The sequence below is a fragment of the Archocentrus centrarchus genome, chromosome 20, assembly GCF_007364275.1.
Source record: "Archocentrus centrarchus isolate MPI-CPG fArcCen1 chromosome 20, fArcCen1, whole genome shotgun sequence".
NCBI lineage: Eukaryota > Metazoa > Chordata > Actinopteri > Cichliformes > Cichlidae > Archocentrus > Archocentrus centrarchus.
This window is the reverse complement of record NC_044365.1, coordinates 24,352,130-24,376,311: the sequence shown is the minus strand read 5'-3', so window position 1 is coordinate 24,376,311 and position 24,182 is coordinate 24,352,130. Positions and strand designations below refer to the sequence as shown.

General features: G+C 41.7%; 1 protein-coding gene across 10 annotated transcripts in view; it reads right to left on the bottom strand.

The window, feature by feature from the left end:
* The window catches only part of kiaa1217 (KIAA1217 ortholog), a 119,218-nt gene that overhangs the window by 1,695 nt on the left and 93,341 nt on the right, over positions 1-24,182 (bottom strand). For 6 of the 10 annotated variants that reach the window (XM_030756174.1, XM_030756170.1, XM_030756178.1 and 3 more), the window contains 17 exons: positions 22,593-22,791; positions 21,560-21,653; positions 16,766-17,556; positions 15,291-15,395; positions 14,721-14,770; positions 11,827-11,966; positions 11,481-11,656; positions 8,699-8,829; positions 8,021-8,168; positions 6,899-7,388; positions 6,491-6,686; positions 6,082-6,371; positions 5,635-5,778; positions 5,206-5,328; positions 3,491-3,568; positions 1,727-3,382; positions 1,055-1,186 (listed from right to left, as the gene is read on the bottom strand). In XM_030756174.1, the coding sequence (XP_030612034.1) occupies positions 1,055-1,186; positions 1,727-3,382; positions 3,491-3,568; positions 5,206-5,328; positions 5,635-5,778; positions 6,082-6,371; positions 6,491-6,686; positions 6,899-7,388; positions 8,021-8,168; positions 8,699-8,829; positions 11,481-11,656; positions 11,827-11,966; positions 14,721-14,770; positions 15,291-15,395; positions 16,766-17,556; positions 21,560-21,653; positions 22,593-22,791 (4,943 nt within the window). The remainder of the gene's footprint in view (positions 1-1,054; positions 1,187-1,726; positions 3,383-3,490; positions 3,569-5,205; positions 5,329-5,634; positions 5,779-6,081; positions 6,372-6,490; positions 6,687-6,898; positions 7,389-8,020; positions 8,169-8,698; positions 8,830-11,480; positions 11,657-11,826; positions 11,967-14,720; positions 14,771-15,290; positions 15,396-16,765; positions 17,557-21,559; positions 21,654-22,592; positions 22,792-24,182) is intronic. The other 4 variants (XM_030756171.1, XM_030756179.1, XM_030756172.1 and 1 more) reach the window with 4 other exon arrangements.

Below are 24,182 nucleotides of genomic sequence, written 5' to 3'. Positions count from 1 at the left end.
AACTGGTAAAATAATACATATGAAAGGCAAGACAATGTTAAACAAAACTACAAGTTATTTACACAGACAGACACTATGACTACACAAACATTAATATAACTAAGACAAAAACTAAAAGACACCAAAAAACAAACAAACAGATACAGAAGCTCTCTTTTTTTACTGGCTTGCACACAAAGTGAGGCACACAGAACTGACAGACATGTTACCAAGAAACAGAACACGGCAAAGGTTAGACAGTGCAGTGGCAGACAGGATGGGCCTCTCTACAAGAGTGGCTGTTTGTTAGAGGGATTGTTAGGCCTTGTGAGGAGCTGTTGGAGAAAATTCAGAAAACAGAAACGCGTAAGAGGACTGGAGAGAATTAGATAATAGGGTTAGGTGTCTGAAGAGTGATAGCAGATAGGGGGAAATGTGGGGCCAGTGTTCCACTGAAACGGACGATGCAAGGTGGGTGGGTTATGCCGAGGTCTTGACGGTAACAAAACGTATCACCTTGGTGTTAAGTAAGCTGTGCAGTAATGTTGGGTTTGAGCAGAGGTGCGTCGTAAGAAGGGAGGAGCATAGCCAAAAAAAGTCAGGTAAGTTTGTATTTGACCATAGCCATAAGCATCTTAGGGCTTGGCAACACTGTTTAGGAACTCAGCTGTGATGGGAACTGGAGATATGATGACAACTCAGATGATGACAGGATAGGATTCCATTTCTCTGTGCCTTTTTTCTCCATTTTTTTCTTTTTTCTTTTTTTTTTTTTTTAGCTACCAACACAGTGAAAACCATGAGCAGTGTGGACATGCAGAAGCATACAGTACAGTGATGTTATGGGGTAACAGTCAAGAGTCAAACATGCCTTCGTGTCAGAGCAGATTCGAGAGAAACATTAACAGATCCACAGTTGCCACTATTGTGACTTTATTCTTTTTTCTTTTTTTTTCAAAACACTCGAAACCTCACAGCTGTGGAAGTCTCCCCCTCCCCCCCTCACATGCCCCATGCTTTCGATTTCCTATATTTGTTCCCTGTAGTCTCTGGTAAGACCCTACAGTAAAACTACCTGTCGGAATTGCCTCTGAGCGTCCTGCAGTTTTTGCTGTTTTCCTGCTTTGTCAGTTGTACCCGGTGACTGCCTGGACTTCGCAGACAAAGGGACGGGCATCCGACTAGTGGGGGAAGCGACACTGGTATTCTGCAGGGGGATCCAAATGAAAAACAAAACAAGAAATAAAAAAAAGATAGAAAAAAACACACCAAATAGGAAGTATGAAAAGTCAAGGCACTACCAGGTTAAAAAAAAAATAAAATAAAAACCATAAAACAAAAACCCTGTTCATTCAATACATCAACAATCAACGCCGGTGAAAGATCATGCACCCAGTGGGACCATAAAGCCATTATACATAGGACATGCAGTCAAGAACAAGGAATAATCAGAGCTTGATCATCATGACAGTGTCTCTGATGATGAGTGTGCCACTTGCTGAAAACCTCTGAGTTTTAGCAATGAACTGAAGAAGAAAGATGGTAGCCAGGAACCCAACAAAATGCCACGCCCAATCATGTCACCATGATTTTATACTGAAGAGTGTTGTGATTTCCATTTCCAAGCACCTGTGGAGGGGATTAATGATTTTGTAATTTCAGTGGTTAAGGTGAGAGTGAAGGTAAGTTAGAAAACTAAAAGAGAATGACCCAAAGCCTCCGGGAGCAACAAGAGCTAGAGAGAGACCTGTTGTATGGTGCTGGGGACACTGGGGACAGTGGGGGTGGTCGTGTTGGTGGTGGTAGAAGGGTTGATTACAGGGCGTGGAAGGAGCTGAGGTTTTGCCTTCTTCTGCAGTAAACTTTTGCTAGGTACCTTAGGGCCAGGCCTGGAGGGAGGCAGAGAGGAAGCCCTCTTGAGCCCCATTCTGTCTGAGGTTTTCCCATTCCCTGTTTTAGCTTCCTCAGTGCTAACTGGCTCCTCGGGGGAGAGTGGTCCCATCTCACTAATAGTGGTCTCTAGTTGCTTAATGGTCTGCTCCAGGCTATCAAGTGTCTTGTAGGTGTTCTTCCGAATCTCATCTGTCCTGCCAAGGGCATCGGAGTTCTGCTTTTTCAGCGGGGGAGTCTCTGTTCCCTTGGGTGTATCTGCAAAGGACTTTGAGCGTGCAATCTCGAATCTCCTTGCTTCTTTGTGCTGCCTGATTGTGCCGTCGAATTCTTCTTCATCTTCATACACAACCACCTGTAGTGTCTTCTTGCCTGACTTGGTGCCTGTGCGAATCGCCTGAGTCAGTGCTGCCAGCTGTTTCTTAGGGAACTTAAATTTGAATTTCTTCTTACCATCCTTGGAGTCTCCATTTGAATCTAAGTTTACTCCGTTGTCTGTTAGTTCAGATATCGAAGAAGAAGATGAGGATGACAGGCTGGTATGATCTCCAGTACCCTGTGAGCTGCTGACCTTTTTGCCACCAACCATTTCAGCCCCTCCTGCAACTACCAGCAGCCCACTACTCCTCTCTGTGTCAGACTCCTCACTCTCCTCCTCAATGCGCTCTTCTGCAAGCATCCTCTCCAGCTCCTCCTCACATTCAAAGATGGTAGAAAGGCGCTTGTAAGCTGAACGGATATCCATTGGCTCATCAAAGATGATGATGACAGGCTTCTTGCTGAACCCATTATCCTTTGGCGAAGAAGGATCAGCCGTAGCATTTCCTCGATTTCCTGCGTTGCCTACAGTAACAGTCTGGACACTTCCTTTTTTGGCATTGACCAGTTCTTGGTACTCTCCACAAGACAGTGGCTGAACCTTGGTGTTGGTGATCATAAATGCAATGTTGTCTGGAGGTGGAGGTGCCTCTTCTCCTGGTAAGTCAGGGCTAAGACTAGCACCCCCATCAACATCCTCGAAATTGCTTTTAGGTGGACAGCTGTCCTCGTCAGAAGTCTTTTTGGATAGACCAACATGTCGTTTAGGTGCTTTTACAGCACCAATTGTTGTGGTTGCCACTGGCTCAGTTACCATACTCTTACTAGATGAAACATGCTCCTGGATGATTTTACTTTTCTTTTCAGTGTGCACTTTAAAGATTTTTCCCTTCTGCATTTCTGCACTGGTCTTCAAGGACTCAGAGCGTTTAACTTGCTTCTTTGGCAGTTTGAATGCGTTAAGTCCCACGGGTTTGGGCGATATAGGTGGGGGTGATTTGGGTGTTGGAGACAGGGGTGGCTGCTGCTGCTGCTGTGCCTGTTGTTGCTGCTGCTGGCTTGGAGAAATGTCATTAACATTGACATTTGACACCTGTGTTGGAGACTGTGTGGGCTCTCTGTGATCGGTGGTATCTTCCATTTGCGACGGGGGTGGATGATCTTTGGGAATCTGGCCCGTCACATAATATATGACCTGTGAGCGTGAAATTTAAAAGTCCGTCATTGTTTTATAATGTGCTAACACTAAAGTATACATTAAATATACACAAATATAGCATAAGCAATTAAAAGTCACACATACCCCTTGGCTCTGTCGAACAGTTGTATTCCCATTTTCATCTGTGTCTGGATCTTTATCCTCACGACTGGGCTCTGAGCTCTGCTAGGACAGTGTGTGAGGGAATAATATTACAGTGTAACTGGTGTGCCAGGCTGCAGTGGATTAACTGTGAATTCACGTCGTTGCAGAAGCAGCCGCGAGGTCAGAACTAGATCGGCTGATTACATTTAACAACTGCTTTTGTATATTGTTAAATCCTATATAAAAATACATGCGGTGCGCACTTTTTAAAATCTAATATAATTTACAAAATAGATTAAACTTTACATTATTATTCATTTTGTTTGTTTTGAGAAATATTATCTTCTGGTTTCCATTTTTCATTTAATTTTATGCATCCTGTTTTCCATCCTTACGCTGTATTTGAAAGATGGATATAGAGTCTGGGTCTAAAAAGTCAAAACTGTGGAAGCGCCTTAAACCTGCATTCTTTCCAATGACCAGCAGGTGGAGACTGCTGAATTGTGACTAGTTCAATAGAAGTCTATGACAAAATTATGCTATTTCTTATTGATTTATGATCTCAGTAAACACTTTGCTGATGAGTTCATAGTCTCATTTGGCAGTTTTGAGTCATCTTCAGTGGTGCATGCAGTTTATTATGTAAACATGCATTAGGGTGTGTCTAACCTGTTTTTGTTTTGTGAGGTCTGCTTTAAAAAAAAGAAAAGCCAAGGCAAGATGCTCAAGCTGAGGCTTAAAAACAGGACCTGACAAGACTGTGAGGTCCTGTTTTTAAGCCTATGTGCATCTTTAAATACAGTTTATGTTTCTAACTTGTTTCTACAGTATACCACTACTCTTGTATATTTCAGTGAAATTATTTGAGTCACAACAATACTGCAAACTTTAATATGCTACTCACTGTGATTACAAGCTTAACCAAATAATACACGTCTTATTTGTTATACTCAGAGAGCGGATACTTACAGTTCATCTTTTGAAAACTAGTAAAAGTTTTTGCATCTTTTACTCATCACACCCAGTCCTATTTGCTTTGTCACAATGACTAACAAATTAATTTTCAATGTGTGTATTAAATGGTTGGTTAGAGAGGTGTAAAGCTGGGAAAAGCAAACCGAGGTGAAGTTGTGCACAGAGAAACAGAAAAGTAATTCCTCAGAAAGGTATAAGGGGGAGGAGGAGCATGCAAAGTGGCCAGACTGACCTCTAGTGAACCAAGTCTGCAAAAATAGGTTGTGTCCACAAAGTGCATTTTACTGCTGTTGTTTCAATTGTCAGAAATGCAAGACATACTTGTTCTGTTTATTTTATATAAAGAAATGTCATCAAAGAAAGACACAAGACGATTTAATTGCCTGTAAGATACAGCGCTGAGGTTTTTATTGATTTGGGTGAGAAGACAAGTGATCGTTAAATCAGTTCTAAAACACATCATTGTCTAGACCAGACATACAGAAGACACAGCATCTTTTCAGAGGCTCAATTTTATGCAGACTTAATCCTGAAAACAATACCAAAGCTCTGACATCCAGCAGGATCAAGAGGGAGGAAAATTGCAGCAAGGAAAAGAAGCTTTGTGGAGGAAACTGCTACAGGTTTCTCTCAAGCAAAAGCAAGAGCAGAGGAGTGTTAAGACACAGCCATTGATTGTATCATACAGTTGGCAAAGGCAGGCAGTTAGCTGGGCAGCTGCACTGTGACGTATATTTTACCTTTTTCTCTTTGAGGGGTAATAAAGCCCCCGGTCTTAGTTCTCTGATTTGTGGTTCAATTCGAGCGGTGGGCTCTACCAAATTTTTCACCCCTACATCCTTAACTGTGCACTTCTGGAAAACCTGAAGAGTGGAGAAAAGTGAGGGGAACAACGGGACAAGGATTTTGAGGAGTACCTTCACAACTGCACAGCTGTAAAACCCCATGACAGTAACTCCTTTGGCAGCTGTTAGTGCCCATCCTTTGCCACTTCCAAGGAAGTCACCCACCACAGTGAAAAATGATAAGCAACCCACTCCCGCAATGCAGAAAATCAATAAAACCCAGCAGGCCTAATTTCCATCGGTCTGTTACATTGATTGCATTTGCACACATGTTTGAAGGGAGTGTGTGAGGGTGTAAGTGCTCATGTTGCATATGCATCTAACCTGGAGCTCTGCCATGATCTTATCCCCTTCATCCTCCTCTTCTCTCGTAACAGGGGGAGGGGTGGCTGGCTTCGGCTTGGTCTCTGGTGCAACCTTAGCGGGCTTGTTTTGAGGAGAGGGAGGTGGAGCCTCCTCTTCACCGTCCTGTGAGAAACAATGTGAAAGAAATTATTCTGTCATTACTTTTTCCAAGCAGAAAAGCTACGGAAATGAAAACGAATACCTCATTTGTGTTGGTTGAGTGAAAAGACAGAGTTAAAGACAAAGTTAAAAAGTATCCCTCCTGAAAATGGCAACCTTTACACTTTGGAGAAAGCCTAAATAGCTCTTTCCCCTTTTCTTCCACTCTTAATGCAGTGGCTTAACTAAATCCCACTTGGCTCTATGCTTAGCACCCAGACACAAGAATGGTTTTCTTTACTCTCTGCAACCTCTTAAAGCACCAACCTGAGCCGAGACAGACTCCTTCCTGTTGGTGTAGACGACCTCACCAGAGCGTGTAGTGGTCATGCCTGAGCTGGAGCTGGGGTAGGTTTTCCTTGGCGGAGGCGGTGGTGGGGACTTATTCGGCTTTTCAGACCCCTGTTTTGTCAAACTTTCAGTGGCTGCTGGCTTGATGGCAGTTTTGGTGGGCTTCTCCAGTGCTGGCTTGGCAGGTTTCTCCACCAGAGGCTTAAGGAGTTTCTCAGGCCCCTTCTTTGCTGGTTTGTCTGATTGAGGGCCTGATTGGGGCTCTTCTATCATACAGATCAATGGAATTATAGGGGAAACAACATTACGGTATGTAGATCAAGCAAAAAAATAAAATAAATAAAGACTAATGAGTCTCTAAGTTACATTTGTGTTTGATTTCTACCTGATGGTAACTCCGCAGGGTTGTGGCTGTCTTCTTCTACAATACCAGCAGCAGCCAGTGTTGTGTTCTCTTCCACCTCTAGACTTGGAATTCCCTTCATCATGTTGGCCTGGGCCTCTTGTAGGATCTTCTCAAACTCTTTTCCATCATAATGACCCATGTTCTGCCTCTTCTCTTGCCACTCCTTCTCTGCTGCCTAGAAATTGCAGACAAAAAACACAGAAAGTCAGAAAAAAGTTTCAGATTCTAAAATTAAGAAATAAAAAAAATAAGAAACTAGAGGAGACAGTAAAAGTGGCTGAGTTATCAGTAGACACTAATAAAATAAACTGAATATTACCACAGCTAACATCAGCAGCATAAAAATAAATGATGACCAAATAAAACTGGCAAGGTGAGTAAACACACCTCTATGGAAACAGCTCTGTTTTTGCTCCTGTCCTTGCTGCTCTGAAGCTCTTCAATGACGAGATCCTGGCTGGCAGTGCCATTACTGTTCCCATTCCCATGAGTCTTTTTATGGTGGGTAGGACTTGGTGGATCTGTGGCTGCCCCTTTGGGAGACTCACGGCCTTGACTCTTGCTAAGGTTAGGACTGGAGATATGAGTGGAGCTGGGTGTGGGAGGGGGACTGGGTTGACACGTCAAAGCCGCAGACTGCTGGGACTGCTGAATGTGGACCGGGGAGCTCTGGACATGATGGATGACCGCTGGAGAGGAAGGCATGACCTCGGATCTGATGGTAGAGCTCTGGGGCTCTAGTGGGGCTGAGGTTGAGACAGGCTGGCCTGGTGCTGGAGGAGCATCTGCAGGGGTGTCTACTGCTACTGCAGGGCTGTTGTGAACTGAGGCATTACTGGAAGGCTCAGACCCTTTGTGAGAAAACTCAGTAGCACATCTGCAGAGAAATGTGAAACAACGTCGAATGCAAATCACATAGAAACACCGGCAAAAACAAATGTTTGTGCAAAAACTTCCAGAAATCCATATCACAAGTAAAATCTGTATTCATGGTCTTTTAGAAATTTTATTAAAAATCAGATTACATCAAAACTCGCAGTAAAGTACGCAAATAACGATGAATATATATTGCTGAATGAGGAATAAACCACCACATATTCTATAATGCAACAGGTGGGTTTGGCAACAGCGCATGTTTTGGGTAAAAGAAAGAAAAAAGAGCAAGAGAAAAGTCGAGAGGGGGTTTGGTATCTGTATTAAAATGGAAATTAGGTGCTGCAGTGCCCACCAAATTAATTCACTTATCGGTTGAGTGAAGGTGATGGAAGCAACCGAAGCTGGACGCCAAACCCTTCTGTCCGCACAGAATGACCTCTTTGATGGGATGAAGCCTGGCTTGCCACTATAATCAAACGCTACAATCTCCCACATCATAGATCCGTGTGAGGAGCCCTGCAAAGAGCTTTTTGTTTTCATCTTCAATTCCCTCTCTCACAGTCAGCCCCCATACGCCAACACATCTTCTCCTTTTCCCCTGCTTTATCTTTTCATTCTCAGCTTTCCCCCTACCTTCTCAGGCTGCTGAGTGTGTCAGTCAGGCTCTTCACCCTTTTCAGCATACTGTCCAGTTTATGGGGCTCCTCCTTCAAAAACTTGACAGCTTCCACTTCCACCCTGAGCACAGCACGCATTCTGGCTTGCAAGGCTGGGAACTCTCCTGAGGAAATTTAAACAGACAGACAATACTGTTGTTGAATGCTCCTTTTTTAGAATATTTCTGCTCATAATGCTTTTTTTTATTGTAGAAATGTTAATTTCATTGTAAACCTTTGTGGAAAAACTTCTAAATAACATTTAGATTGTTTGACACTTGGCAATCAATACCAAAAGTGAAAACATTTGAGGACAAAGACCAGCATCAGTTCACAAGCACACGATTTCAGAGAAGTGGCTTGCTATTCTAAATTAGGAAGTGTAACAATGTGACTCTCCGTGCTATCTATTTTCTCAGAAATTTGGCTGTCGGAAAATTTCATTCTTGTATGACAAATATAGAGTATGAGTTATAGAGCATGTGTTAATTATTCTCTCATCTGTGCACAAAAACCTAAAACAACAGTAATAGAAAGTAACACTTTACTAAAAAATGCTTCAGGAATTATAGTTAGATCTGGCATACACTTTTACTGTGCAAGGTTGGATGATAATACTGGGGTAGGGAATGTGATGTGAAGGCAGTCACCATACCTTTGAGTCCTGCCAGAGATTCTCCCACTTTCCTCAGGGTTACTGCTCCTTCTTCCACATCTTTTAGGGTCACTGCTCTGTGTGTTGTGGCTGAGTCATTCTGCAGAGAACCTACATACCGTTCCAGTTCACTGCAAAAAAAAAAAAAAAGTAAAGATAATTAATCTAGAATTTAGTGACTTTTCACAATTGGTTAGCAAATCCACTCACCGGCCAGTTTGTTAGCTACACCTATTTGACTGCTCATTAATGCAAATATCTAATCAGCTAATCGCACGGCAGCAACTCAGTGCATTTAGGCATGTAGACATGGTCAAGATGACCTGCTGAAGTTCAAACTGAACGTCGGGATGGGGAATTGAGGTGATTATAAGTGACTTGGAATGTGGTTGTTGATTGGAAAAACTCTTCCTGATCTGATGAGCCTGAATTTCCCCTGTGACATTCAGATGGTAGAGTGAGAATTGGGTGTAAATAACATGAAAGCATGGATATATTCTGCTTTATATCAGCGGCTGAGGCTGCTGGTGGTGTCATGCTGTGGGAGATATTTTTCTTGGCACACTTTGGGCCCCTTAGTACAACTTGAGCACTGTTTAAACACCATAGCCTGCCAGAGTATTGTTGCTAGCCATGCCCAACCTGTTATGACCGAGTGAACCCATCATGTGATGGCTGCTTCCAGCAGGATAACACACCATTGTCACAAAGCTCAAATAATCTCAAACTGGTTTCTTGAACATGACAATGAGCTCACTGTACTCCAAAAGCCTCCAGAGTCACTAGATCTCAATCCAACAGAGCACCTTTGGGATGTGGTGGAACAGGAGATTCACATCATGGATGCTCAGCTGACAAATCTGCAGCAACTGTGTGATGCTGTCATGTCAGTATGGACCAAAATATTAGAGGAATGTTTCCAGCATCTTGTTGAATCTCTGCCACGAAGAATTAAGGCAGTTCTGAAAGCAAAGGAGGGTCAAATCCAGTGCTAGCAAGATGCACCGAATAGGCGTCTGGTAAGTGTATATTTGAAAAAGACAGCAAAAATGGGCCCTCTTAACATTATTTGCTTACAATGATTTCCACTTTATAAACACCAGGGGGCAGGATATAATCATGTTTCTTAAAGATTATAGGCCCAAACTGTGGAAAGGTAAGAAAAGTGTCTGGGATTTGATCCATATGAAGGAACAGTGTATATTATATGTAATATTCACACATAAAGCTGTGAATAAACATCCTAAGTGTGCAGTTCTCCTTCCTGTCTACATTAGATTGCTTAGTCTAGACTGGATCTGGTCTTATCCCAAAACCACAAATATTTACACAGTGAATGAGGGCTTATTTGTGAGAAAGCACTTCCTCACATAGAAATCATATAAGCCTCAGAGCCATCCCAGTGCTAGAGAAAACTGCCTGTTCCAAAGGGAAATGTGCTGTATGATAACATTGTGTTGCAGTGTTGGATTGCATGAGAGGAACTGAAATCATGTTTCACTGTTGCCAGGTACCCTTGAGAAACACTCTTTTATAGGAGTCCCCTGAAGGGAGCAGGAAAGGGAACAAGGAGATAGTGTGTTAAATGCCCTTCTATGCAAAGGCCTTTTGGCAGTCAGAATGATGGACAGCTTTTCTTCTTTTTTTTTGAAGCCTCCACCAGAAAAAGAAAATACTGAATAATGTACCCCTATGTTTGTCAGAGTATAGGCAGCAGCCTTTAAAGACACCTTGCATTGCATTTGCATGAGGAATTCTGCACTTCTCTTATTTTCTTTCATATTTCTTTCTCGTGAACTGAAACAGGCAGTATGGGACACCAAGCATTTGAATTAAAGAGAGAATAGCCTGAAATACTGCAGCTGTTGAGATTAAAAAAAAAAGACTTGCAAGTATGTTAGTGGCAAACAACCACAATAAAACGCTCTGTATTTTGGCTCTGTGAAAGTTTTCATCCACAGAAACTGACCACTGTTAGATTTAATCATTCCCCCCCCTTTTTTTGTGCCTCTAAAGGCACAGGGTTTTAAAAAGTTACAAAATATGGACTGATAGATTGAATTCTCTTAAAAGGACAGTGGTTTTCACACCACACTCTCCAAATGGTTCTAAAGCCAAGCAGCTCTAATTGCCATGCCTTATTTAAGGTGCCAGGAGCTGTGTTTTGCAGACTCACAAATGGCTGCATACCAAGGGTAACAAAGGGCTTAACACAGCTTCTGTGCACCGACTTCTGCCTGTTCATTCCCCCAAATCCGTGAACTGCTATGATTGTGTTTATTGGAGCATATGTTCACCGCTGTCTAGCAAGACAACACTGTTTGACCTTGCCTGTAAACATCCAAATAGAAAGGATTCAATTACTGCTCCCTGTTGGCAAGATGAGGCGAGTGAATTAAAATAAGAGCAGGGTGGTGAGTAATTACTCCACAGTTGAGTCCATTGTTTTAGACTGCTGTCTCTGAGAGGCAGGCGTAGCTTGCCTGTATAAGCCTGCGGGCTGTAATTTGGAGGGTGTTGGCTTGTCAAAGCATTTAGGATTGAATGGCTCAGGTGAGCTGATAACAGCGAAGCCTTTTGGGGGCTCCCTGTAAATGAAGGCACTGCAAATGGAGTTGCAGAGGTGGGTACTAAATGAACTCTTAGAGTTTTGAAAAACTTTGATATGACCAACCACAACAGACATTCAATAATGAACGCAAACAACGGTGTCTATTCATTTCAGACTAAATTAAAAAACATCTGTCGTATCAGGTAAAGAGTGCATTCTAAACAGTCTTACCTGAGCTGTGTGAGGACATGCTCCTCCAGACCCAAGTACTTGTGTCTGTCCTCTTCTACCAGAGCTCTCTGTCGCTGAACAGGGTCCTCCATACGCCGCATTGCCTCTGCAAGTTTAATACTGATTTCCTGCTCTGCCCGCTTCAATTGCACCCGTAATGCCTCCTGATTCTGGAGCTGAAGTGATGCACATAGCAGAATGATATATTAGAGGATATCTTGGACTAGCAAACCAAGATATCTAGCTTTTTAAGTATTATACAGATGTACTCTTGCTCACAAACATTGACACAGGTGCAAAGCTGGACAAACCCAACAGTTTAATTAAGATGGGGACAAAGTCTTGCCTGCAGCTGCCTCATCTGATGGAGTTGCATTCTGAGGTCAGAAACATTCTTCCTGAACTGCAGGAGGTTTACTTTGAGTGGAACTGAGCTCTTGTCTGATGGGCCTGCACTGTTCTTGGGAGACAAGACCGGAGAACCACCTGGACCAAGAGAATAAAACACAGTTAAATTATACAGTTTATTAAAACTGCAGCATGAGAATTGAAATGTAATGATCCTCACAGGCTACATTTGTCCACCTCCTACAGAATTACACATTCAATGACAACATGTCACTGATTTCGTCAGACACAGCTTGTAAAGGATGAACTGGGGTGGGTTGCAAAGCAGCTTGTAATGAGCAGCAACTGTATGTAGGCTAAAGCAACTTAAATACTGCACCCCACTGGATGCATAGAAGGGTAAGATGGTAGTGGTTAACATTTGCCTTACAAAATATCGAGCCTGGGAGGAGACACAAACCCAGCCTCAGGGTTTCATAAGATAGTGCACTCCTAGTGCCGATAACAAGCTTGGCTAAATGAAAGCGCATATTCATCTGCTGTGGTGACCCCTTGGGAAATAAGGAAACAGCTGAAAGTACCTAATCTTCTGGCTCTTATCAATGTATAGATGTGCTTTCATTTTTCTTTTAACATATATGGATGGCATCAACCGGCCAGGGATTGCAGTTGAGAATAATCCTTTATGGCTCATCCTGGTACATTTGCCTGACGGATCTAAGTGTTCATATTAATTATTGTGCATTGTCCCTTTTAAATAAACCTAAAAATAATCATAAGAATATCAGCTGAGCCATCAGCTGATATGGGATGGCACTGAGATGAGCCGATCTGCCAAACTGAGCTCAACTTTGTGTCTAGCTTAATTAACACTGCATGCAAAGAAAGATTACAAATAGTTTTACAATAACATGTCTTTTCAAAAACATGCGTCAATTAAGCTGGAAAATCTTTAACTCAATCTATGAATAGGCTTAGCAGGGCCAGATTTCTGGTAGGAAGCAGCTTCAAGGTCTGTGGATTATCCACAGTAACAGGGAAGTTTTTTCTGAAACGACATGTTTGTGCTGTATTAGTATTAAAATTATGAAAAGAATCACTTTCACTCTAAGCTTACATTTTAAAAAAATCACAAATTTTGCATTTTATTATTTAAAAAACTTTGCAAGAGTCCGAGAACTTCTCTCTCAAGCCAATGCAGATACATGGATTTATGCTTTTATCACCTGCGGGACTGATTTCTGCAATACTCTTCTTTCTGGTCTTCCAAAGAAATCTTTGTCACTGCTGCACCTGCTTCAAAACGCGGCTGCATGTGTGTCGACAAGGACCGGAGAACAAGCCCACATTACACCAATTTTAAGGTCTCCGCACCGGCTCCCAGTCAGCTTCAGAGTCGGTTTTATAGTAGAGTGTTTACGGTGCCTAAAATTAGAAGTAAAACTCACGGAGAGGCATCTTTTACTTATTATGCTCCATGTTTATGGACCTGAAGGTTGCTGAGACTGTTGAGATTTTTTTTAAAGCAATCTTGAGACCTTCCAATTTAATTTGTTTTTTTACGTATCTGTTCATTTTCATTTTATTCTTCATTTATATCCTGATATATTTTCATTGCATTATTTGTTTACATATCTATTCCTCTATTTTTATGATTATGTCTCTATTATTTTACCTTAGTTGCCTTTATATTTACCTTTTACTTATTATTAATTTTTATCTCTGTGTTTCCGTATGACAATCTTGATACGATAGCATTTCCTCATTTTCTTGCTACAGCAGAGATTACAGGAGTGGGCTTGGGTGGGTGTCTGTGGGGGTGTAGAGGGTATAGTGATGTGTGTGTGTGTGTGTGTGTGTGTGTGTTGGGGGGGGGGCTTGGTGATAATGTAGCACTTTGAGATGCATCTCTATTGTATGAAAAGTACTATATAAATTACATTTTGATCGATTGATATTTGAGGCAAATATCAAAAACATCTGCCCTTACCAGTCGAGGCAAGTAATTAAGAGCAACCAATCCTTTTACCTCAAAAAACATAACAAAGAAAGCAGTGTCCATGCAACAGCATTACACATTAGTTCAGAGTGCTCCCTAAACTCTTTTGACATATACTATGGCAGACTGAAAGGACAAACATTTGTCTTTCTAATCCCCTGAATCTATTTACAGCATATAGCTTACAGCTGCCTGAACAGACCTGAACTACTGGTTAGAATGTATGTTTTGGGCCTTAGAGAGACAATGTCCATCAAAAGACGGGCATGCTGGGTGGTGACAATCAAGAAGCATTTGAGGGATTAAACAAATGTCCTCATGTTTTTTCATGTTAGATGTAGAGGCAGTCTGGCGAGATCAAAGACAACCCTGTAACTTTTCTGATGTTTTGAAGATTTACTCAAAAGCAGCATGACAAGTAAATCCATCTGAAAACTACATTCTCTTGAAATGCGTCTTGAGACATGAGATTAGCTTTCAAGACACATAAATAGCGTTGTGTTTTTCCTTCGCCACTGGTGAAGTTGCAGATCTTTTTATCAAGCTAAGATCTGGCCGCAGAACGCTGCGGCGCGGAGATTGAATTGCTGAATCATCTTGGCAGGCTTGAGGAGTAATAGCATCTTGTTTTAAGTAGTGCTTTGAGGGGCTTGTGTTAGCTCTGCTGGCTCTCGTCTCTTAACTCCTATTAAACTGGATGAACTGGGGAAAGGAGTGCGAGGAAATATGAACCGATGACAAGCAAAGAAGCCTGACTTTGTTTTTCCTCCTTCCAGTGCTGCTCATTGCAGACTGTTGACTGACACTGATGCGTGGGCTTGTCTGCACAAGATATTATGGCATTTATATCAACTTTAGAAAAAGAAATCCCACAGAATAGCAGTGATACTGACCTGAACTATGAGCACTGTGGGCTGGAGATGATGTCTTTGGGGGTCTCTCACTACAGTTAAGAGAGAAGGTTATAAGACAAGAATTTTTGTAACAGAAATATACAGCACTTTGCAGCACTTTAGATTTACAGCTTGATATTAGTAAGGACAAACAAGTTAAAATAAATAATGATGGAGCAGACTGACAAACCAGAAAGATTAAAATGATGTTAATAATGTTAACAAGCTTCATCATCATAGCATACAGTAGCTACATCCAAATTCACAGCAGACATTTTAGTCTGAATGTCAAGTAAATATTTCCAAAAGGTATAAACAGAGAAGGAAAAGAGCTGAAGTGCAGCCAGATAAACCACAGTGGCCGTTTATCTAGAGAGCAAAGGACTTTAATAACAAATTTACATTCAAACCTATTTCCTTTTTACCATTCAATTTTTCACCTGAGTGTCTGATATGGCCATTATAGAAGGGATACTTTATCTTTCCTGTTCTGACTGAATCACCAGGCTTTCCTTTTGAAAGTCCATTTCACCCAATTCCTCCACTCTGTCCTATACTGTGATTGCTTACCTTAGAGGCTCCTTGGTGCCACTAGTGTTTGGACCCTTTAAAAGTGCATGCTGAACAAGACCAGTCAAGCTGGCAATCTGTTGTTCCATAGCCTTCATTCGCTCTCTGCAGAAACATCAGAAAATTCTGCTTTCAGCACTGAGGCCTATTGGATGTCACAGCTGCCACTGGAGCAAATATTAGCTCAGAATGAAAATGGGAGGGTGGTAAACAGAATAATCAAGTGTTTTTAATTACCTAACCATGAATCTTTTTGTCATTTTGTGAGCAGATTACACAGCAGAGATTTTTATTTGTTTTTTGTTTTTTTGGGGGGGGGGGGGGTGATAATGTCATGAGTAAATATTGTCTCTGGTAAAAATGAATACAGTAACACTGGCAGGCTGGCAAAAGAAGCCTATTCTCAACACCCGGGGTGCCCGAGTCATATTGTTTTTTTAAATAAAAAAAGTGGGAGTCAAAAGTGGTGGCCGTCAAAAAGAGAGCAAAAGGACTATTTGAAAATTATACAGCCTTAAGAAAGCCAAAACTGCCGGGGGGGGGGGCTAGTAAGAGAACAGCTTCTGCTTTCAGAAGTCATCATTCATCTTTAGGCATGGTGCATGTTATGGACACAGGGCAGACACAAAGTCTACGTGAATACAACAATATCTAAACTCAGAATATTTTGCATGAATACATTCTATGACACCTAGAGAGCGCTCACTGGAACTAAGTTTATTTTGAACGTTAAGCACAATACTTTCCCAATGAAATTCCTTCACTCTTTTCAGATATTCCCAGGACATTTCTAATTGAGTTTTTGGGCTTCCCAGGTGGTCTGGCCTGATCTGCTTGACTGGCCATTTCAAATACTTTTTCAACCTGGCCAGTATTTTCTTTGGTTTTCCAAGTTACACAAAGAGCCCATGTGCCCTCCCTTTTAGTGAACCATTGGTTAGAGGCCAGCATCCCTCTTGCACCCTTTCTGTGTTTATGTGCTCTCAGTCTGAGAAGACAAACCAAACCCAGGTACTAAAATATCTGTAAGATTAACTGAAACTGAACGGAGTCTGTGCTTGTTTAAATATACACTGCTTTTTAAATACTATCCTGTTTCAGTTGTGGCAGCTATGTTTGAGTCTACATACTCTATGATCATCAACAATATCAGCTCCAGAATTTGAGTTAGTAAAAACAATGGTCAGATACAGTCCCTCTGGCTGTATACACAAACCAAACTGATAAAAATGTACATCATGTGCCGATCTTCAAGCTGAAGACAGTGAGAGGGCAGCTTACATTCATTCCTTCAGGCATGGATGATGATACAAAGTCAGAACCAGGTACTGGAAAGCAGCAGCTCACATGGTTAGGGTGACACCGGGATGCAGAGTTAGTCCATGCACCCATGCAATAATGTCTCAGTCCTAATTTTAACAACACCCATTCCTTCAAGCCTACTGAATGCAACAATCAGTCATCTGGGAGCTTACCGTGTCTGATGGTCACTGGCAGCTGGGATTGGCCCCTGGAGGTCTGAAACCACGGGTGAGCCCATGCTGTTCCGGGGTTTAGTCCCTGTTACTTCTTCCTTCCTGAAGGACTGGCGCACTGGTGAGCTTCTCTCCATGGTAACACTATGAGGCGGCATGCCATGAGGAGGCCCACTATGGATGTCAATCATTCGTACCTCAGTCATGCGGTGAGGGGAAGGCGGAGGTGTCTTAGAACCCAAAGTTGGCAGCTGGCTGTTTCTGGACTTCTGCCTGTACAGAGAGGGGTGATCTATAGTGTCTGTGGGGCTAGGTCCACCGTAAGAACTTGTGGAGCGGATGGAGGCACGGTGAAATCCCCCCATTGCCAGATCGGAACCATCAAGCCCCGGGCTGGGGTGTGGTCCATGCGCTGTAGCCATGCCCATTCGCCCTTCTTGGAGCAGGTATGGATCTGCATACAAGCCCTCATTCCCTCTAGCAAGACTGTGGCTCTTCCCAGCCATATCCTCATCTGGCTTGACATCTCGTCTCTCTAGGATGGCACTGGGGCAAGGAGAATTGGAGCGGGCTGGAGGGTTGGCGTTAGATAATCTGTCCCTTGGGATAGTGGCGCTCCCTGGTATGGAGCCCTGCCGTGGGCCAAATGGGATTCTGGAGGGCGATGGAGGCATAGAGTGGGGACTTGGGGGGAGTGCTCCTTGCATGGGGTGGTGTGATGGAGGAACCATGGGAGGGTGTCTTAGAGGGGGCTGGCCATCACGGCTGGCAAGTGCCATTTCACTGTGCATCTGGGGAAGAAAAAAAAAAAACACAAAAAATATTCCAAATATATAAATACAATAAAAATCATTTTGATGCTATAGCACGTAATGCAACATATTCAGAAAAAAAAAAAACTTAAATAAAAGAGTAGACAGTAAACCAGATGCATACTTTTGTCAACTTGAGAACTTCAGTTACTTTTTATTTTGTGTAACTCTTGTAACTCTGGACTGAAGTTGCCCTTGAAACAAAAACATCTAACTCAGTTTACACTGTTTTCAAAGCAAATACACTGTCAGCACATTTTTTTCCCCAGAAGCACAAACTAGTTACACAATTCCTGGGTACGCAGCATATCACTCTAAGTCCCTGATATCGTGCCCACAGGCTTCCATAAAACAATATTGCATGAAGGAATACAAGATTATTGTTCTGGTTAAAAAAGTACGTAGTTTTTGAATGTGAGGTGAGGTTAAGTGTTGCAAATGCTCTCCTGGAGATAGCTGGCTAATTTGCAACAGTATCTTATGTCTGTCTGAACAGCTGGTAAATATGAGCCACTGTTCTTCAGCTCAACGACCTATAAGGCTCTTTGAAGGCTAATGTTCAAAAACCTAACCTCGTTTAACTGGGATGGCTTTCTTGGTTAAGGGATATAGAAGAATGGTAAGGCAGTAGGTGGTAAAACAAAGATGTGAAAGTCTTAAAGGTACACATTGTTCAATCTTTGCATTACTTCCTCTACTTTTATTTTGACAGCTTACATAAAGCAAGACTGTATGCATTGGTTAATAAATAAAAAAAAAAAAAAAGAAAAATTAAATTATTTCTTCTGCAAATGAAAAGTTACTAGATAAGCAATATGCACCCTTGGTCAGTCATGCAGTGAAAGCAATAATGAAAATGTGCTATCAGCTTAGTAACTACAAGCAACAAAACAATGGGAGTCATTTCATTTTAGATTTAAGTTTTCTTTTTTGTTGTTGTTGTTTATTGAACTAAACATGTACCAGCACATTTGAAATTATAAATTATAAACACAGATAGAATTCACGGATAAGCGATGGGTTGGCTGTGATAACACTAACCTACAGGGCGTCACAGGCAGGTTTGAATCTAATCTAGTTTCCCGTCTAACTCTCTATTCCCGTCAAACAAACAAGTTATTGTGTCTTCAAGGTATGACTCATGGGTCTCACCTAAAAGTCAAGACAAGTCAAAAACTTGCAAAGTTTTTTTTTTGTTTTCAAAAACTTCAGGTAGAGGTTTTGTCTTTTTTCATGCTTGTCATCATTTATTACTTCCCAGAGTGTCAACAAAGATTAGCACAGCGAGGTGAACAATAAAGTGGGTGTGACCCTTGTGTATATGGGAGTAGGTGTGTGTGCACGAACTGCGAAAACAACAAATGCTCAAAGAGTACAGTAACAAAGAGCTCAGGCTTGGCTGTGATAACAATAGAGAGGAAAAAAAAAAGAGAAAGCAGCTGCAGATATAACTTCAACAAGTCTGACCAAGCAACAAAACACGTAATATACATTAAGTCTTAAAAGCAAAGAGCCACTGCAGAGTGTCATCAAACTGTAATGACTTCTACTTTTTAAGGTGCGCACACACATAAAAAAGAAAAGTCGTCCTCATGTGGAAATTTCTCGGGAGCCTTAAATAACATCTGACTGCTTTTCCAATTCCTGCACAGCCATATAAGGACAATTTTAGCCAAAAGGCATCAACTTTCTATCCCAAACAGATGTTGCACCTTTGAAACACCGAAATATCTTAAAATATCCCCACAATACAGAAATCTCACTGCTTTGTGACAAAACAAAGAAGGAAAGGCTTAAAAAACAAGCACATGCGAAACCATAGAGAGAGAGAGAGAATATTTGCGTGAGTTCGACTCCCAGACCTGTTTTTTTTTCCACTATTCTCTTAAGCTTCCAATTATGAGGGTGGCATGCATGGTAGGAGTTAAAAAAAAAAAAACTTGCCTCAATCTCTTGGTCTGTCAGAGATGGAGATAGTTTTCCAAATGATTCAGACCCTCGCAGTGCTGCAACGTTCATGCAGAAGTTTGTAAATATTTAAAGAGCTGGCTGAATGGCTGAGTGTACTATGCGGATGTACTAACGTGTATAAAATGGTGTTGGCGAAAGAAAAATCTAATTATTAGAATTTTAAGTAAAAACGAGATAAGCTGTCAATTTTTTTTTACATTTTTGGAAAGAGAAGCATAAAAGACCAATAGCAGATCAGAGGTTAGCTAATAACTCAGCTTCTGTTTCTAAAACATCTCCTCAAGTTATGCGTACATAATGTCTCTTTTTACAGCCACTATTGACTATTCTACTATATGAATACAAAGCAAAGCTTCGGGCACCATCCCATATATAGGTATTTATTAAGTAAATATTAATAATTCAAACTTTTGAAATGCAAATGCAGGAAAATTATTTAACAGCCTGCAATTTACCAAGTTGCTCTCAGTTCCTGTGTCCATCTGTCCACCTTATATTAAATGCTGCAGTTGTTTTTTATAACCAGACGGCTCTGTGTGGGTTTCCCTTGCCAGAAAACTTCAATCAATAGCAGAGATGGCTGTGGATCCTCAGATCAGATCTGAGACCTGCCATTCCCGCAAGGCGAGAGGATCCTTTGTAAACCCAAACAGATGTGAAGTGCACCTTCAGTGAAACAGTGTTTGAACAGGTGCTCATGCAGTGCCACTCTTTTCCTTTGAGCAGCCAATTTTCTATTTCCTTATTAAAGGGGGTCGAATCTTTAACATTGCCAAGAAGAGAGACGCTGATTAAATAATGAGTCCAAACTGTGTGAGTGTTAAAGCTTTTCAATATGTTTGCAAGGGAAGGGCAGTTTGCCAGAACTTAACAACTCGCTTGATGTTTGGCACTTTCATCAACCTCTGCTGTTAAATATAAATAAAGTGATCTGACTGCCATAAAAGCAAAATTTTGAGGGGGATCAATAAAAGGCATTTTAGGCAGTTTAAACACCACACCACAGCCATCCTCCATATCTGGGTCAATTGATGCTGGATTAAAAAGTGACAGCAACAACCTTCTTTTACTCTATGTTAACATTGCACTATGTTTGCGCAGGAACCTTTATGGAGTTTCACACCTGCAGATTCAGCAAGAACCAAGATTTTAAGAAGAAGTCGAAGAAAAACTTCTCTACACAATCTGAGTTTTTCTGCTGATGCACTTTGAAACTTTTCGGCTCTCAAAGTAAGATCCCTCTTTCGCTGTTTCGGTATCTTATTTAGCCATCTTTATTCTAAGCTGTCTTTTATTCACCTCCCTTTGAAGGACCCGATTGGAGAAAGTCAGCAACTTGCCTGTCGGCAGTAGGGAACAAAATGAATTTCTGCAACACCTCATTGTCTGTGTGCCATCTGAATGAAGGCCTCTTAAATCATTCCTTTGAACTTGATCAATTTTACTTTACACTTGACCATACACAGTCCGGTATGTAGCAATAGTATAGCGAGGGTGGATATTTGCAGCATCACTATTGCGCTGAAATGCTAACTGTAAATATGCAGCAGGCAGAGAGACACAGCGAAGCTAGATAAAAGGTCAGGCAGATTAGAGGGGCGGATCTGAGGAGGAACATTTGATGAAAAGGCCTCTTTGGGGTCTTAGTTTGTTACATCAGCAGGAAATAAACAGGATAGAATCAGAATAAAAGAAAAGAGATTAGAGCTGATATTGGGGGAAGAATTCAGAGAGGAAATAGTCCTGAGAGCTGAGTTCAATTGTCCCTTAAACAAGTTGCACCAGAGCGTGTAGAGGAGGCCCGAACGCAGGCCCCTGGGAGAACAATACAAGACCCCCTCTGAACAGATTAACAAGAGGCAGGGGGACATTCCTTCGCTTAACTGCAAACAGAACGTGAAAAAACTGGAGGCCGGGCTCGCTATTCTATCTGCAACAAATCTTCTCTCCTCAGCTGCCGCTTTTAATGAGACAATTTTCACTGCTGTGTTAGGGACAGTAAAGTACTCACCCTGGCATCGCCGTTGGCAGGTCGAGGTCCATGGCTGAATGCCTGTGCTGGATCTTTGTGGTAAACCTTCAGGCAGGAGTGGTCTGTGATGTTCCTGTAGGAGGAAGAGGCGTTCAGTGGTAAGAATTTAGCCCAGATATCGCCGTCAGACAGGGGCCGATCCTGCCTCAGATGGGATCTCTTTAACAGCCCTGCCAAGGGCACATACCCTGACAGAGGCTCTGACTGTTCTCTACTCTGCGACATTCCCTCTAAATATTAAAAGTCTATAAAAATAATACTATCCTAAGATGTGGCTCAGTTACATAAACAGACAGCAGATCAGTCGTTTCATGTGCTGGCCTCGATTTCTAACTGTGGCGTTACGGCCACTTGTACAGCCCTTAAGCCATGACGAGACAATTTTTTACAACCCTGATAAAATATTACTCACAAAGTACACATTGCATTTGTGCAGGAACTCTGCAGGCACAGGGGCAAAGTTCTTGTGCCTTCAAGAGTAATGCCTTTCCCCTCTGAAAAACAACTACAACAAACGGCTGTGTACTGTCTCAGAAGATAGAATCTGCCGTATTACTGATAAGACATGCGGGTGAATACCCAAGTAGGATGGTACAACTCACAAGAAAGAAGAAGCTAGCATGTGTGTTTGTAAATGACACGCACAATGCTTGCTTTAAAAGTGCAAAACAGACAAATTTCCTATTGCTTTGTAACTCCAAACTTTTACAATAAAAGTGGCAACAACAGGCAGGAAAGTCATCGAAGTCAGTTAAAAGTGAACTTCAGTGCTGTTGAGATATTTTGCTGTACTGCAGAGTTTCCTGTTCAAAATTTCTTTTTAACATGGAAGGAAAATGGAAGTGAGCCCATTTCCTGGCCAGTGACATTTCCTGTTCAGGGTCAGCTGAGGACTGAAAGTGTTCACAGTAGGAAAAAGGAAATAATAAACACAGTATGTGCTGCCTGATACATATTCCCAATCTGTTTCTGTTCCTAAGCTTATTCCATGCACAACACAGCGCATCTTTACCTGACATCAGTGAGCTCGTAGTACATATTCCTCATGTCGTCTTTGACGTAGACCGCAACGCTGGGTGATTCCAACATCTTCATAGTGAGCTGCTGTGGGAAGGCACTGACAAACAGAGCTCTGATTGTGTCGATGCTGGTGATCTCATTAGGCATGCGAATCTGTTTGGTTTCGTCCCCGTACTGTAGGTACAGTACACCTACAGGCAGGAAGCAGGGGAACAGGGTGATTAGTCCTTTTAAATCTTTCTTATGACTAAGACAGGCATGCTTCAATTCCATAACTTGCATCAGTAGTGACACATTGTTTCACTCCCGTATGATTTTTAAAGGCCTGCCTGCATTATCAATCTGTCAATGCAAATAGAACATTTCATGCAGCTCATCATAACTATATTACTGTCCGTTCAATTACAAACCAGTGGTCTGCTTTTACTGTTAAGCTACTGTATAGAGCATTAACTTAGCAAAGAATATGTTTGATATAAATTGGCAAAATACTGACTTGGGCCTATATTTCATGTTAGCACAGTAAACTATGCCAAAACTGAACTAGTTAAACAAAAAGGCATGCTTACAGAAATTTGGGTTGGCTTCAAACCGCCTTCAATACATGAGCTTGTTATAAAAAATAAAAATAAACATCTATCAGCATAATTCCTGCCTTGTAAAAAGAGTTGGCAATGGCCCATGTGACACGTCTGGTCATGGCTGCTCAGGCAGACTAAAATTTGCAAAAAAAAAAAAAAAAAAATTGGTGCAGTTTGGATCAAGTCCTGCACAGTCCCAAATGGATAAGAAAATCATTATTTTCGCTTGTGAATTGTGCTTCTGAATTTATTCTCAGCTGAACTGTGGCTCAGGAAGCATCAAAAATCAAAGTGCATGAATTTAATCATGTTGCGTGCAGGTTTCTGCTAAATATTTGTAATACACTGCACTGAATCTCTTGCTCTTCTCTTGTTAATGCTGCACTGATTTGACAACTACATGCTGCATTTTCAAGGGCAACAGGATAAATTATTTGATATAGACAGTGACTTGGGGCGGGAATGGAGGACAAAACTAGGTCTGCGTGCTTGGGGTGGATCAGTACAAGTTGTGCATCAAACAGACCAAAGCTTGAACCTCTGAACCCTGGGTGTGGCATTTGTACTGTGCTTTAGAAAAACAGATGGCTCTTGAACAAAATTTATGGACACGCCTACAGAGCAGTTGTATAAACAGTGCTGGGGGGAAAAAAATACATTTCTATTTCCAATCTGTGATTCATTACTTCAAACGGCTTTGTACTGATTTTCACAGGCAATCAGTGGCAACAATAGATCGTAATGAAATGATCATAGCAGTTCAATCAGCTTGTGTTTTTGTTCTGGTCATATTTCATAAGAAATCATCCAAAATGTCACATTTCATTAACTGCAGAGACAAAAGACGTGATGTGATTCACTTCATTGTCACTTGTGCATTTGAGCACTGAAAATAACTTGCTTTAAGGAGTGGAGGTTTGGTTTTACTCAGTATAACCCCATAAAAGGACCTAGCCAGTAAAAGCTACCAGATGTTGGTGAAATATTATACAAGATCCTAC